Source organism: Carcharhinus amblyrhynchos, chromosome 5 (assembly GCF_965287045.1).
Source record: "Carcharhinus amblyrhynchos chromosome 5, sCarAmb.v2.hapA, whole genome shotgun sequence".
Classification (NCBI taxonomy): domain Eukaryota; kingdom Metazoa; phylum Chordata; class Chondrichthyes; order Carcharhiniformes; family Carcharhinidae; genus Carcharhinus; species Carcharhinus amblyrhynchos.
This window is the reverse complement of record NC_137328.1, coordinates 60908858-60924198: the sequence shown is the minus strand read 5'-3', so window position 1 is coordinate 60924198 and position 15341 is coordinate 60908858. Positions and strand designations below refer to the sequence as shown.

The window sequence follows — 15341 nt, the reverse complement described above, 5'->3', positions numbered from 1 at the left end:
ATGGGGTACCCGGACAAGCACTCAAATCCCAGATTGATTTAGAAACTAAACATGGGCATGAAATTTCTGAGAAGTCCAAATGATGTATCCCATAAAATTCAAGCGCAGCAGGATAAAACCTAACTTAGTCATTTGTCATTGATTGTTGGGGGGAGAGAGGGGTGGAAATTGCAGCATCACAAAATGTTGAGTACAGGGAGCTCTATCTGCGGAGGGAGATAACAGGTTCTGATATTTTTGACTTTGGAAATGGCATGAAGTTGGCATTTGAAAGCTCAACTTCAGTTTTTCTTATAACAGAGCTAGAAAAATCAATCAAACTGTGTCTTAAAAGAAACAGGTCATCCTATTCATGGCTGCATCTTTTGTAGCAAAATAGTGGGTGGGGTGTGGCATAATGCTCCCGCACTTAGAAATTCATTGAATCTTGCTCTGTTAGTGATTATTTATCATGCATACATATCTTATTGTCTCTCAACATCCCTTCCCCCTCCCTCAATATGAAAAGTTTATTTTATAACAAAATTTTAATTCTTCATTTCTTAACAGGGGATGTGGTACTCAATAACCTGGAAGTAAAAGAAAATGCATTGGTAAGCTGCCTTTTAAATTTTGATTTTTGTATAGTAAACATTCTGTACTACGTATTGTACTTGGCATTTTGCAATTCCATGTTCAAGCTTAACTCCCAATTAATGGAAGGGAATTAGGATAAAACGAGCTGATGGAGTGGTGTCTTGTTGCCAGTCAGAAAATACTGTGAACTAGTCTAATTTTTCTCGTAGTTGGGGACCAAGTGTGGAGCTTTAAAGCATTTGTCATAAAAGCTGTGGGGATAGAATTTTCCTGAAAATTTTTTTAAAGCCTCTGACATTTGATCATAAGGTATCTTTTGTCTCCAAATTTAACTCCTGTCAAAACCAGGAATTTATCCATATTTGGAATTTTAGCACAGAATTGCAACTTAAATGCCAACACGGACTGTGAAATTTGCAGGGGGTGTTTTTGTAGCCTTATATATAGTCTGCTAAATTCCATTACACATTCCTCAATGGAAGTATCCTCTGATTTCCAAAGTCTATTAAAATCTGACCAGGCATTATATGCACTCAATAAGTCATCCTTTTGATACATCATATTCGTAAAGGTTAATAAAGTGTCCAGACCTTCCTCCAAGTCCAAATACTCCTACTCCAACTCCAATTCAGAAAATATTTTGCATCTAATTTTACTTCTATATGGTAAAGAAAGAGCCAAGGCCATTCCTTGTTTTCTTTTTTCCCCAAACTGGTTACCTTAGTCCACATGATGTCTTCACTTCTCCAGTTGTCATAAGGTTCAGTTTCTGAAAATAATGGTGAATAGTCATATCCTGACATTTTTACTCTGGGTTCAATCATTTTGTTGTTTCCTACTCCTTTGTTGATTTGAATGAAATTTGAATGAAATCTTTTGTTTTGAAAAAGTATCACTTGCAGCCCTTTATTTGGAACCAGCAACTATCCTCAGCTACCATTGTTTGAGCCCCTCGGTTGTAGTTCAGTAAAGAAGAAATGAGATCAGCTTCCTCATAAACTACCTTTTTAATTTTTTTGATCCAACTCCATACACAATTCTCCTTCAAGAAACAGTGCCACTTGTGGCTCCTTTATATATCAATGACTTCTATTGAATAATCAACATCAAATTAAAACTTGAGTGAAAGGTCTGTTTAACCCTTTCCTAACGCTGGTCATCACATTACAGGGAGGACATTATTGCTCAGGAGTGCAGGGAAGGTTTACAAGAATGTTGCTATGAGGACAGATTTGGGAGGTTACTGTTATATTCCTTGGAACAAAAAAGCTTGCTTGGGGTGTACAAAATTATTCAGAATTCAGACCCACCATTCAGAACTGGATGTGCAAAACTTTGATCTGTTGGCTGTAATGTCTTTTACCTCAGTGCTACTTCCATATTTTAGCATACATATCCTATGGTGTAGCTTCATCAGTTTAGTGCATCATTTTGAAATATGCCTGGTGCTGCTCCTGATATGCTCTCCTGCATTCCTCCCTGATCAGGATTGATTCCCTGGCTTGATTGTAATAGTAGACATGATGTGGGTATGCCGGCGTTGGACTGGTGTAAACACAGTAAAAAGTCTGACAACACCAGGTTTTAGTCCAACCTATTTATTTGATAATATTCTCACAAGCTTTCGAGGGGTTACCCTCTTCGTCAGGTGAATGGAGAGTTCTGGCCTCAGACAGAGCATATAAAGCACAGACAGTTTAGAGATTACTGATTAAAATGCGAATCCTTACACCTAACCTGCTGTTCAAGACCTGAAGTGGCTGATAATGTGAGTGGTAGGAGCACTGATCACAGTTTAAAGAGATGTGTATTGTCTCCAGACAGTACAGTAAGTGAGGTTTTGCAAACCCAGGCAAGTCACGGGGGTTACAGATAGTGCGACATGAACCCAAGATCCCTGTTGAGACCGTCCTCATGTGTGCGGAACTTGGCTATCAGTCTCTGCTCAGCGACTCTGCGCTGTCGAGTGTTGTGAAGGCCGCCTTGGAGAATGCTTACCCGAAGGTCAGAGGCTGAATGCCCGTGACCACTGAAGTGTTCGCCAACAGGAAGGGAACAGTCTTGCCTGGTGACTGTCGAGCGATGTTCATTCATCCGTTGTCGTAGCGTCTGCATGGTCTCCCCAATGTACCATGCTTCGGGACATCCTTGGGATATGCTGTATTTTCTTTAGATATGGATTGTGTTTGAGAACAACTCTTCTGCTTACTGATAGTCCACAAGATCTTATGGATGCCCAGTTTTGAGCTGCTTGATCTTTTCTGAATCTGTGCTTTTAGCACTCTGTTAGTGCCAAGCAGTGAGTGAACTGTAATTTCCCAGTTTAACTGAATGTGGCCAAAAAATAAGTTTATTCTAATACAGATATTGACAGACTTCAGTGTTTTCTGCACTTATTTATCATTTTAGAGAATGGATTACATTAACATGCCGCTGGCTCTTTGTTTTTTTAAATGGGCTCATTTAAAAAATGAAGATTTGCATTAGTTCAGTAGAAATACCTGTGATTAGATTATATCAACATCACAGTGAGGTGTAGGCAACTCATTTATTTTATCAGGACTCGAATATTATCAGCCTTTGAATATGGCAGGAAACAGTCTATTACAGGGGGAGGATTTGCAGACAGGAAACGCAATGTCGTATCAAGATCTGATGGATTCATCAGAACTTGGATATTATCTGTCTGTTCAAGCCCCAGTAAAAGATCTTAAAATTGAAAGCAATGAAATTGTTTCAGATATTCCAACATCCGCAGTAATTTGTTTGTGTTTCCGAATTGGTTTTCAACCAATTGAAGTCTTTCTGAATGGGGATTGGGCAGATCATATTGAGTGGAAGTTCAACGAATCCTTTTCCATTATCACCCCTGTTTCTGGCCAAATTTGTTCTCCTATTGAACTACTTCTCCATCAACTCCACTTACTTTCTTCAAATGGAAGGCGTTGCTGTGGATTTTCATTGACTGTTATCAATTTCTATCCTCTCTCCTTCACTGGTCCATCTGATCCTTTTCTTTCCTTTCCTTGACTCCTTGACAATTTTCCACACTGTTGGGTATTTGCTAGTGTTCTTGCTGTATTGGAATGTTCTGGTTGGAGGTGCAGCTTGTTCTGGACCACAAGTTGTCAGTGCTACTGTGATGTTATTGGGGCTTTTCTGTATCCAGTGCCTTCAGTTGTTTCTTGATCTTCTGTGGTGTGAATCAGATTATCTGAAGATTGGCATATATGATGCAGGGGACCTTGGGTGGCATAGTGGTTAGCACTGCTGCCTCTCAGCACCAGGGACCAGGTTCGATTTCCAGCTTGCATTGAGTTTGCACGTTCTCCCCGTGTCTGTGGGGGCTTACTCCGGGTTCTCTAGTTTTCTCCCATAGTCTCAAAGACATACTGGTAAGATGCATTGACCTGAAGAGGCACCGGATTGTGGCAACGAGGGAAATTTCACAGTAACTTCATTGCAGTGTTAATGGCAGTGCCTTACTTGTGACGAATAAATAAACTTTACTTCTCTGCTTCAGTTTTCTGGAGTTAGGCTGCCATTTAATATTCACTCCAGTCTATAGACTTTGATAGCCAACTTGATTAAATTTATTCACATCCTGTTTTCCCAGTTTCCAAATGTCTGTCACGTCTGTTCAGATGATGATGCAGTCTTCTGTATGAATACTTCTGATGTGGCTTCCATTTTCCTCAACTAAGGATTCCCTTATGCATGTTTGCACGCACACACGCAACACTCCCCACACTGCTGCAAGGTTTTTGACCAGACACTCCACTGCATACAATCTGCTTCACGTACTTATGCTCACACACATTTCCCCTCCCTACCAGAATCATGATGGGATTCCCCTTGTACTCACGTTCCACCTCAACAGCCTTTGTATTCAATGGACCATCTTCCACCGTATCCTGAATGATGCCACCACCAAGCACATCTTTATCTGCCCTCCCCTTTCAGCAATCTGAAGGAACTGTTCTTTCCACGCATCACAGCCTTGTCCACTCTTCAGTCACCCCCAACATTCCATCTATTTTCTACAGCATCTTTTCATGAAAGCGGAGGAGTCAGAGTCAGAGGTTTACAGCATGGAAACAGACCCTTCAGCCCAACTTGTCCATGCTGCCCTTTTTTTAAAACCCGTAAGCAAGGAGATGCAACCCCTGTCCATTTACCTCCTTACCACTCAAGGTCCCAAATACACCTTCCAGGTAAAACAGTAATTTGTTTACAACTGACTAAATGAAAGAAATGTATTCACTACTGACAGTGTGGAATTATGTATTTTGGGAAAACTTAATGCAGACTGAATAACCACTTTGCAGAACTCCTTTCGGTCTGCAAGAATGACCGTGAGCTTCCTTTTTTCCTTCCTCATAATATTCATTTTCATTTTCTTTCTATCATAGATCTTCCCTTTTTGTTCTTCCAGTCACTCTCCCTTTCCAAAGGTTAAAACCTTCATTCCTCCATTCTGATGAAATGTCATTGCTCTGAAGTATGAGGCTGGATTTTCCTCTGCCTTGCTTTGCTTTAAAGTTGGAAGCTCATTAAACCAGAGAATGTCTGCTCATCTACCTGCCTGTCCATGTCCCCAATGCAATTCTAAGAACCTTGGGGGTCTTGCTGGATCCTGCCAGGTTGGCACTTGATGAGGGCTCCCCACCTGAAACCAAATCCTGATCCAATGCTGCACATTTCTGTTCAGAGTACTGCAGAGCTTCTGGCTGGTCCTTTCTATTCCGCTCAGCTTTTTAAATAGCTACGGGGCAGCTGATGTTTTCCAGCCTCCACGTTTCCCCCAGCATGTGCAATATTTTGTTTTTGTATTATGCTGTATTTGCTTTGTTCAGGAACAATTGAATGCTCAACTAGTGTTTCTTAGGCTTTCTTGAAAAGCTCACAAGGACCTGCAATCATAAACAGCATTTTTACTTGGTTAGTTTGTGTCTTTAAAATCCTAATTGTACAGAAATGTTCCAGCAAAAATAATAGTAATAATAATAATAAGGGTTAGGAGCATCTCATGGCTATGATCTTGAGGGGGAATTATATTGCTTTGTAACTTTGCAGTTATTGAAATATAAACTGATTTTTTTTTAAAACACACTTTTTCAGAGCGAGCTGAATGTTCCATTCAAAGTAAAGGCTGGTCATATTGGTAAGTCTTTGCTGTCCTTTATCCAGACTACGTTATTAATTAATGCTCTTGAGGCCAGAGGATACTCGACCCATTTGATTCAAGCATTTGATGAAGCAATTGAGTTTTATTTGATACTTGTACATTTCTTCATTAAATTACACTTTTCCTTTAACTTGCTGACTGTTTTTCTCTCCTAACCCCTTTCCTACTTGAACTGCCTCATCTTTTGAGATGGTCTTTACTCCCATTCTGTTGGATAGCATCCTTTAGAATGTTTTACTAAATATAGATGCTTTATAAATGCAAGTTGTTGATGTTGAAACCTACTTATTTTATCAAATATTTGGCCACGTGTCCTAATGTCTTTTGGTTTGATGTCAATTCTTATCTGATCATGTGTGTGTGAAATACCTTGGGATATTTACTGCATTAAGGTGTGGAGGCTTTAACATGCCCAAATGAAAATGAGGTGATGTTCCTTTGCTTATGATGGGCGTTACTGGGATGCTGTGCTAGGCTAAGGATAGAGCTCAGAGTGACAGCAAGATGGAGAATTATACTGACAGGCAACTGGAAGTTTGGGACACATCTGCAGAGTGAACAGAGATGTTTTGCAAGACAATTGCTTACTCTTGAGTTTGACGTCCCCATTATAGAGGAGAGAATATAGTGAGTAACATATACAGTATGCTAGATTGAAAGAAGGACATTGCTTTTGCAGCTGGAACCTTAGATGATAAGGGCAGAAGTAAGAAAAAAAAGTGTTGCATCTCCATACTTTCATGTAAAGGTGCTGTGGGAAAGGGAAGGAATAGACCATGGTGCCTGTAGAAAGGGTTACAGACATCCAAAGGACTTTGAAGACTATTGAAACGAAGTAAACTAGTTTAGAATAGGGACCACTGTGTGCCTTAAATATGCCATAATGAATCACAAAGTATATATATCATGCAAAGGTATTGTCAGCATAGACACATAATAATCATTGGTAGAGAATTTTGAGTAAGTATTGTAGATTTAGAATGTATTTTCAAATATCTTGTAAGCTTTGTCCAAGATGCAGCCTGCGCCAAGCATAATGGGAAACAAGCAGAACTAAGGAGGCCACATTCTTTGGAAACAAGGTATAAAATATAGTCTCTATTATAAGTAAGCGACCCTGCAGCTGCAAGTTACCAAGGTTTTAAAATGAATAGAGGCATTTAGCTTGTGGTTGTAGTGAATAGACATTTTCACCTTTTCGCAATGAAGAGTGACTAAACAGCAAGAAACTACAAAGGGTTGCAAACAAAGCTCAGTCCATCACTCAAACCAGCCTCCCACCTATTGACACTATCTACATTTCCCATTGCCTTAGAAATGCAGCCAGCATAATTAAGGACCTCGTGCACCCTGGACGTATTCTCTTTTACCTTCTTCTGGTGGGGAAAAAGATACAAAACTGAGGACACGTACCAACTGACTCCAGAACAGCTTCTTCCCTGCTGCCATCAGGCTTTTGAATGGAAGTACTTCATATCAATTTTTCTTCATACCCTAGCTATGAGTGTAACACTACATTTTGCACTTTCCTTTCCTTCTCTGAACGGTATGCTTTCTCTGTACAGCAGGCAAGAAACAATACTTTTCACTGTACGCCAATACTATGTGACGATAGTAAATCAAATCAAAACCTCCTCCAAGACTAGACAAATCAAAACCTCCCCGACCTAGCTAGTTAAAAGGCCAGACGGCAGTTATTGATTGACCGTCAATTATACAGCTTTAAACCACAATACAACCCGAGCATTCCATAGTGTCAACCCAGCTAGTGTCCTGAATAACATTGGGTCAGAACAGATGATTTTCACAATGCTAGACATAGCAAATGGATTTTGGTCAATTCCCGTAGTGAAGAAACATCAGTATAAGTTTGCATTCATAGTCAGGAACCAACAGTCACAACATGGTATGGCTCCTGCTCTACCTGAGACTACAAGAAATTACAAAAGGTCGTGAATGTAGCCCAATCCATCTTGCAAACCAGCTTCTGGAAGCTGAGATTTAAGAGTTTCCAATGGAAGATATTCCAAATAGGAAGCAAATCCCTTGTCAAGAGATAGGCATGTAGAAATCAGCACAGATGTCAGGAAAAATCGCATGGGAGGACTGATGGTGCAGGGAGTGGAGCATGAGTGTGTTGCAGAAGTGTCTGAGGAAGCGAGTGAGGATTTAACAGAAGAAACGCTTCCGGGAGAAAAGGTAATTAACCTATATGTAGACGGAGCAAGAAAATTTGTTAATGGAGAGCCCCGCACTGCATGGGCAATGGTAAATGATGAGGGAACAGTGATTACAGGAGAACAAATCCCCGGGAATAATTCAGCATAATTGGCCGAGTTGTTAGCTTTAACTAAGGCCTTAGAATGGAGCAAAGGGAAACGAGTTAACTTCTATACTGTCAGCAGGTATACCTTTGGGATAGTGCATGATTACATGACAGCTTGGAATAGACAGGGTTTTATAACTTTGAGTGGAGGACATGTGAAGCGTGAGGCCTTGATTAAAGATTTAATCCAAGCAGCCTGCAGTCCCTTAGAGACAGATGTAATAAAAGTCCAAGCTCATAAACAGATTGAAAGTGAAGCACAGAAAGGGAATAGCTTTGCCAATAAAGCCACAAAAGATTTATTAAAACAGCATTGGGAATGGATACAAACCACAGGAGTAACAGCGTTGCAAACTAGTAAGAGTACAGACATTGATGTGAAACAGGTACAGGAACAAGCATCAGGAAAAAAGAAGCAAAGGTGGGAAAAATATGGAGGACAAAAGCTTGAATGGATTATAGAGAAGGGAGAGGAAAATAATAGCCCTTGAGGTAATGCAGCATTGCTGCTGAAAGTATACCACAGATTAGCACCTACAGGCAGATACAAAATGCTGAATCTGTTAAGGGAATGTTGGTAGTGGAAGCAAATGGGAAGAGATGTTGCAAAATTTTGCCAGAGGTGCCAGCAGTGCACCCTAGTGGAACCACGTCATCTCTGCAGGTTTAAAATGGGAAATCAGCCATGACCTAAAGTACCCTGGGAAAATTTACAAATGGATTTTACAGGACAGTTACCATGGGTACAAGGCAAGACATTGTTTGGTAATTGTAGATCAGTTTACAAAATGTGTTGAAACATTTCTGTGCAAAGGTATCGCAGTCAAAACTGTAGCTCTGAATTTGGCAAATGAGATATTGCCAAGGTGGGGAAATGCCTCTTCAGTTACATTCTGATCAAGGAACCCACTTCGCTTATTGAGAAGCTTGTCAGCTATTAGGAATAAGACAAAGATTTCACATATGTATCATTCTCAGAGTTCAGGAATGGAGGAATGAATGAACCAAACACTGACGAATAATTTAGGTAAGGCTAGTTTAGAAGAAGGAAACAATTAGATGTGGGTTTTGCCTGCAATATTGTTGTGACAAAGGGCTATTCCTTGAGGAACAGGACCCCTCCCTTTTGAATTGATGACAGGAAGAGAAATGCACCTCCCAGAGAAGACAATAACTAGAGGAGGGGAACTTGAAATTAGCAGAGGAACAGCATTTCAATGTATGAGGCATTTAATAGTTTACCTGCTTTTTGAAGAAATGTAATCACTCAGCAACAGCACAAAGACCGAATGAAACTGGCAGAAGAGAATATTCTTAAATTACCCACACCAGGAGATAAGGTAATGGTGAAACTCATGATAGACAAGAAAAGGCTAGGAGTCCAGTGGGAAGGGCCCTATAGCATGATTGTCATAAGACAAACGTGCCTTAATTAATGAAAAGTACAGTCCATGATGGTGGCACTGGGCTCAGCTGAAACCATATCCTAATGAGTAATCCAGTAGCAATGAAATTGCCCCAGTGGATGAATGATCCTATATAACAAGGGGTTATTCTAGCTTTTGTAGCTGTCTTAATGTTTCTTATGTTCTTATGTTCTTAATGATAATTGGAATAATTTGGATTTGCAAACAAGCTCATAGACTAGGCCAGATCATGGCACGAGGAAATCGAGAAGGTATTAGAGAGAAGATAGAAATGATTCAGATGAGGAGATACTAACTTCAAGGCTGAAAGGCATTTTTATGTTTTACAAAATATTATTTGCTGTAGTGAAGATCTCCAAGCAACTTTGTCGCCAGGCAAGAAGCCATAAACCACACCCAATACAGATAACAAGCAAATAGTGCGTAATAAAGTGTAATGTGGTTGCCAAGTGAATCTGTAAATAAGTTTTATTTACTTGACGTTGACCAAAAGGTGGGATTTTATTTTTTTTTAAAAAAAGGGGAAAGCTGTAAAAACAGTCATGATCAATACATGTGTTTATATATTTTTTTAGTATTGAATATATAGACTTTGGCTCAGGTAGGACCAGAGGTCCTTCAGTGCTCCTCTCGGGAGGTATGGCACGCATACACATGATTAGAATGCCCAATCAGTCAAGATGTTGGGTTTGTTCACATATCCCCATCCATGCAGGGAGGGAAATACCTTTACAACCATCACCTCTGATATGGTCAGAATTGATAATGGCAGACCACACAGCTCCAGGATTTCAATCATCCTGAACACTGTACACCAGGATTCAATAGTGGAGAGATAAAGGAGAAGTTTCATAACAGTAAGTCATGTGCAGGAAAGTTAGGCCACATGAAGAGGTACACACCTATCTCTAATCTAAGGAAACCAGTTCCTAGTTTAGTTTTAGAACAGCCAACTCCAAAACCAAAAGGAGCATGTTGTGTAGGGAATATGGAAGGAAGGTTCTGGGAGAAATTTAAGCATAAGTAAATGTAACTATACAGTAACCAAACCAGCCTAATATACCCGAGTCACCCAGTAATGTCCAGTCTTGCAACATAGCTTATTATTTTAGAGAAGGCAACACTTATCCAACTCTCAACGGCACACATTGGATCTGTGGGGATAGAGCATATCCTTGGCTTCCTGTCAGATTGAAGGAGTCGTGTTACTTGGATATGTAATCCCACATGTCTATCACACTCCCAAACTTCCTCCCAGCAATTTCAGAATCAGTGGTTCTTTGGCATAATATTTCATTGATATGAAGTAGCCAAGCTGATGCAAGAAACTATACTTGTAAGCTCCATTTTGGAACAAGTTACAATAGTACAGTCACTACCTTTACCAAGGTAAATGACAAGATGGTTGCCTTGCATACTGTGGTACTGCAACACCAATTGGTATTGGTTTATTTCTTGGCGGAAAGGGGTGGGACATGTTCAGTGATTGGATCAGTGTGTTGCACATACATACTAGATTGTTCAGAAAGCACAACTAATCTGATTGCTCACATCAAAAAAGTGGTAAAGTTAAACAGACTGGAGGGGCTGATTGTGGACAAGTCCCCAGGACCGGATGGAATGCATCCGAGGGTTCTGAAAGAAATGGCGGAGGTGATAGTGGATGCCTTGGTGGTTATTTTCCAGACGTCGCTGGATTCCGGGGAAGTGCCGGAGGATTGGAAAACGGCTAATGTTACGCCGTTGTTTAAGAAGGGTGCCAGGCAAAAGGCGGGGAATTACAGGCCGGTTAGTTTAACGTCTGTGGTAGGTAAAATGTTAGAATCCGTCATTAAGGAGGAAATTGCGAGGCATCTTGAAGGGAATTGCTTGATAGGGCAGACGCAACACGGTTTCATTAAAGGGAAGTTGTGTCTGACAAATTTACTGGAGTTCTATGAGGATGTGTCTAGGGCGGTGGATAGAGGAGAGCCGGTGGATGTGGTCTTTCTGGATTTTCAGAAGGCGTTTGATAAGGTACCTCACAAGAGGTTACTGCAGAAGGTCAGAGGACATGGAGTTGGGGGTAGGGTGTTAGCGTGGATAGAGGATTGGTTGTCAAATAGGAGGCAGAGAGTGGGGGTCAATGGGTGCTATTCGGATTGGCGGTTGGTGACTAGTGGGGTGCCCCAGGGGTCGGTGCTGGGGCCTCAGCTATTTACCATTTATATAGATGATCTGGAGGAGGGAACCGAGTGTAGGGTGTCGAAATTTGCTGATGACACCAAGATTGGGGGAAAGGCAAATTGTGCGGAGGGTGTGGAGAGTCTGCAGAAGGATCTAGATAGGCTGGGCGAATGGGCCAGGAAATGGCAAATGGAATTTAATGTTGGCAAGTGTGAGGTGGTCCACTTTGGTAGGAAGAATGGTAGGAAGGACTATTACTTACGTGGCGAAAAACTGCAGCAGGCGACGGTGCAGAGGGACCTCGGGGTCCTTGTGCATGAGTCGCAAAAACCCAGCCTGCAAGTGCAGCAGGTGGTCAGGAAGGCGAATGGGATGCTGGCCTTCATAGCGAGGGGGATTGAATATAAAAGTAGGGAGGTCTTGCTGCAGCTGTATAGGGCATTGGTGAGGCCGCAGCTGGAGTACTGTGTGCAGTTTTGGGCGCCGCACCTGCGCAAGGATATTTTGGCCCTGGAGGGAGTGCAGAGGAGGTTTACTAGGCTGATACCGGAGTTGAGGGGGTTGAGCTATGAGGAGAGGCTGAATAAACTAGGCTTGTACTCGTTAGAGTTTAGAAGAATGAGGGGAGATCTCATTGAGACGTATAAGATGATGAATGGGATGGATAGGATAGAGGTGGAAAGACTCTTCCCGCTCAAAAAAGACAGTAGGACTAGGGGGCACAGCCTCAAGATAAAGGGGGGGCGGTTCAGAACGGAGTTGAGGAGGAACTTCTTCACTCAAAGGGTGGTGAATCTCTGGAATTCTCTGCCCGTTGAAGTGGTGGAGGCTGCCTCGCTAAATATTTTTAAGAAGCGGGTTGATGGGTTTTTGATAAGAGAGGGGATTAAGGGTTATGGGGAGAGGGCGGGAAAGTGGAACTGAGCCACGACAGATCAGCCATGATCTTATTGAATGGCGGGGCAGGCTCGAAGGGCCAGATGGCCTACTCCTGCTCCTATTTCTTATGTTCTTATGTTCTAACCCTAACCATTTATTATATTTGGTTGCTTCTCAAGCTGACTAGGTTCTTTGGGAACACCAATTCTACAAGGGATTATATTATTTTTCATTGCAAACCTAGCATTGGTGATAATCATAAACTTGCTTAAATATGGCTGTGCATGACTAGTTCAGTCCACAGAAGGTACAGCATCAGTGATGGCAGTCAGGACAAGGAAGAAAGAATACCGGAGGTCAAGTCAGCCTTTGGGATTTAAGACAAGTACTGGGGGACACACATTTAATGGTCTACTCTTGTGCTAGCCAAGGGCCAGGAGGTGGGACTGTAAAAAGGAGTGCAGAAATTCCTAGGCTTTTGAAGTCTATTAAAACAAAGTAGACTGGTTTAGAATAGGGATCAGAGTGTGCCTTAAATGTACGATAAGGAATCACAAAGTGCTTTATATTTTATTTAATATATATACATCCTGCAAAGGTATTGCTTGCATTGACATGTGTCAATAAATTGTGTAAATTTGAAATGCATTTTCAAATATCTTGTAAGCTTTGGCCAAGATGCAGCCTGCTCAAAGTATAATGGGAAACGAGCAGAGCTAGGCAGGCCACGTTCTTTGGAAACAAGATATAGAATATATTCTGTATCAGTAAGAGACCCTGCAGCTGCAAGCTACCAAGGTTTTAAAATGAATACAGGCATTTAGCTTGTGGTTACAGTGAATAGATGTATTCAGCATCTACTGATAAATGGGTAGCCAGCAGGCAGAGTGAAATGACTCCCTTCCATTTCCATGATTTGCAGGTGGCGAAGGTGATCCTTGAACCTACTGGATTTGCATAGGTCAAGTTGCTAGGCAATATAGGGGGGCTGGGGGAGGGGGAGTGTGAAAGAACATCTGGGTCCGGTTGATCAATAAATTCTCAATTCTGCTTGAAGGTAAAATGCTGTTGGCCAAGGTAAATAATGTGTATTAATGTCATTGGATCATCCCGTTTGGATGACAGATTGTGCAGGAGAAACGAACCTATGAAAAGATGTATCTGTTTTACACATGTACTGTAACAACATAGAGAAGTTAGAAACTTTTGGCTGTGTCTTTCCCAGTTTATTGGTGAAATAAAGAATGTCTTCAATTGCATAATGTCCTATGTGAGTCTTTGTATGAGCTGAGTTTAGCTCAATACATGGCACCAGAGGGAAGCCTCTGGAAAATCCCCTTAATGTTACAGAGGGTACCTTCCATCAAGATGCAGAGTGGTGGAGGGAAGATGGGTTTGATGGTGATGGTAGATGATCTGTTGAACGTGGAGGATGCTGAATTGGAAGATCAGGACAAGAGGAGCCCCATCATAGCGAATGGAGTGAGTGAAAGGGATGAGAGCCAGAATATATGAAATGGAATGAACAAAGTTGAGGCTCTGAGTCATGTGGCAGAAGGCTGGAATCTTTAGTCAAGGGAAAAGCAAGACATATCACGAGCATTAGAATGGAACATGACATCTTCGGAGCTGCTGTGATGGAGAAACTAACCAATAGCTGCTTATCCCAGAAATGGAGATAGAAGTCAAGAAAGGGAAGAGTTGCAGATGGACCCCATAGAAGTGGGGGAAGAGTTGAAATTAGAAGCAAAGTTGCTGAAATTATCATTACATTAGAAAGAGTTGAAGGAGGAAGGCCTGACGAGGATTAGAAGAATCCCAAAAAAAGGAGGACTCTTGTGGCTTCCGGGAGCAGCACTTCTTAGTTGGATGGAGTGAAGTGGAGGAGAAGAGCAAAATGAGAAGTTATTCAAAGTGCAACTAGTTCAACCAGACAGTGGTAGGTGCCATTGGTAGTGGACGAGAAGTGGTCAGGCCTCCATTCAAGGAAGAAGTGCAAAACCCTCAAAACACCCCGGCTAGTACCAGAGTTGTGGAGCAATTGGATGTTAGCAATGAAAAGGAGTCCAGTCAGGCAAAGGAACTGATGGAAGACTTTGAAGACACAGACACAGGTGGGAAGAGATTGGATGATGGAGACACAGAAGTAAGTTCAGTGAAAGGGGTGTGCTGGAGCAATCGGTTAACCAAGGCTTGTGGATCTTGAAAAGGTAGTAGAAGTAAACTGTATGGTTTTAGGAAATAGGAAGTTATGGAAGGAAGTAGAGATCAGCAACTGCTTTGGAAATGATTTGATATTTGGTGATGGTGGTGTGGTCTGGCAAGGTGGGAGCGACTATAGAATCCCTACAGAGCAGTGATGGGTCATTCGGAGCCACTATAGTCTGCACAGACTCTCCAATAGATCATCCCATCTAGGTCCTTCCCATTGTCCAGTCCCTGTAACCCCAAGCGTTGACTAAGATTTATCCATCTAACCTACACATTTTGGAACACTTAAGGGGCAACTTAGCAATTTATGTTTGAAACATGAAGGTGGAATTTCAGTTGGAATCCACGTGGAATAAATTTGCAATTGCCCAGTAATTGTAAGCATTGTTAATTCAAGGGGACATTGATGGGCAAGTGGAATGGGTGAACTTGTAACAAATGGAATTTAGTGGAGAAAAGCACAAAGTAGTGCATTTGGTAGGAAGAATGAGAAGAGGTAATATTTTGAAAAAAAGGTAAAATCCTAAAAGAAGGTGCAGGAACAAAAACCTGGGGTGTATATGCATTT

At 41.5% G+C, this 15341-nt stretch overlaps 1 protein-coding gene across 4 annotated transcripts in view; it reads left to right on the top strand.

Annotated features, from left to right (window-relative positions):
• Positions 1-15341, top strand: part of vps13a (vacuolar protein sorting 13 homolog A) — a 405759-nt gene that overhangs the window by 27890 nt on the left and 362528 nt on the right. For all 4 annotated transcript variants that reach the window (XM_080188886.1, XM_080188884.1, XM_080188883.1 and 1 more), the window contains exons 2-3: positions 550-593; positions 5698-5740. In XM_080188886.1, coding sequence (XP_080045012.1) covers positions 550-593; positions 5698-5740 — 87 coding nt within the window. The remainder of the gene's footprint in view (positions 1-549; positions 594-5697; positions 5741-15341) is intronic.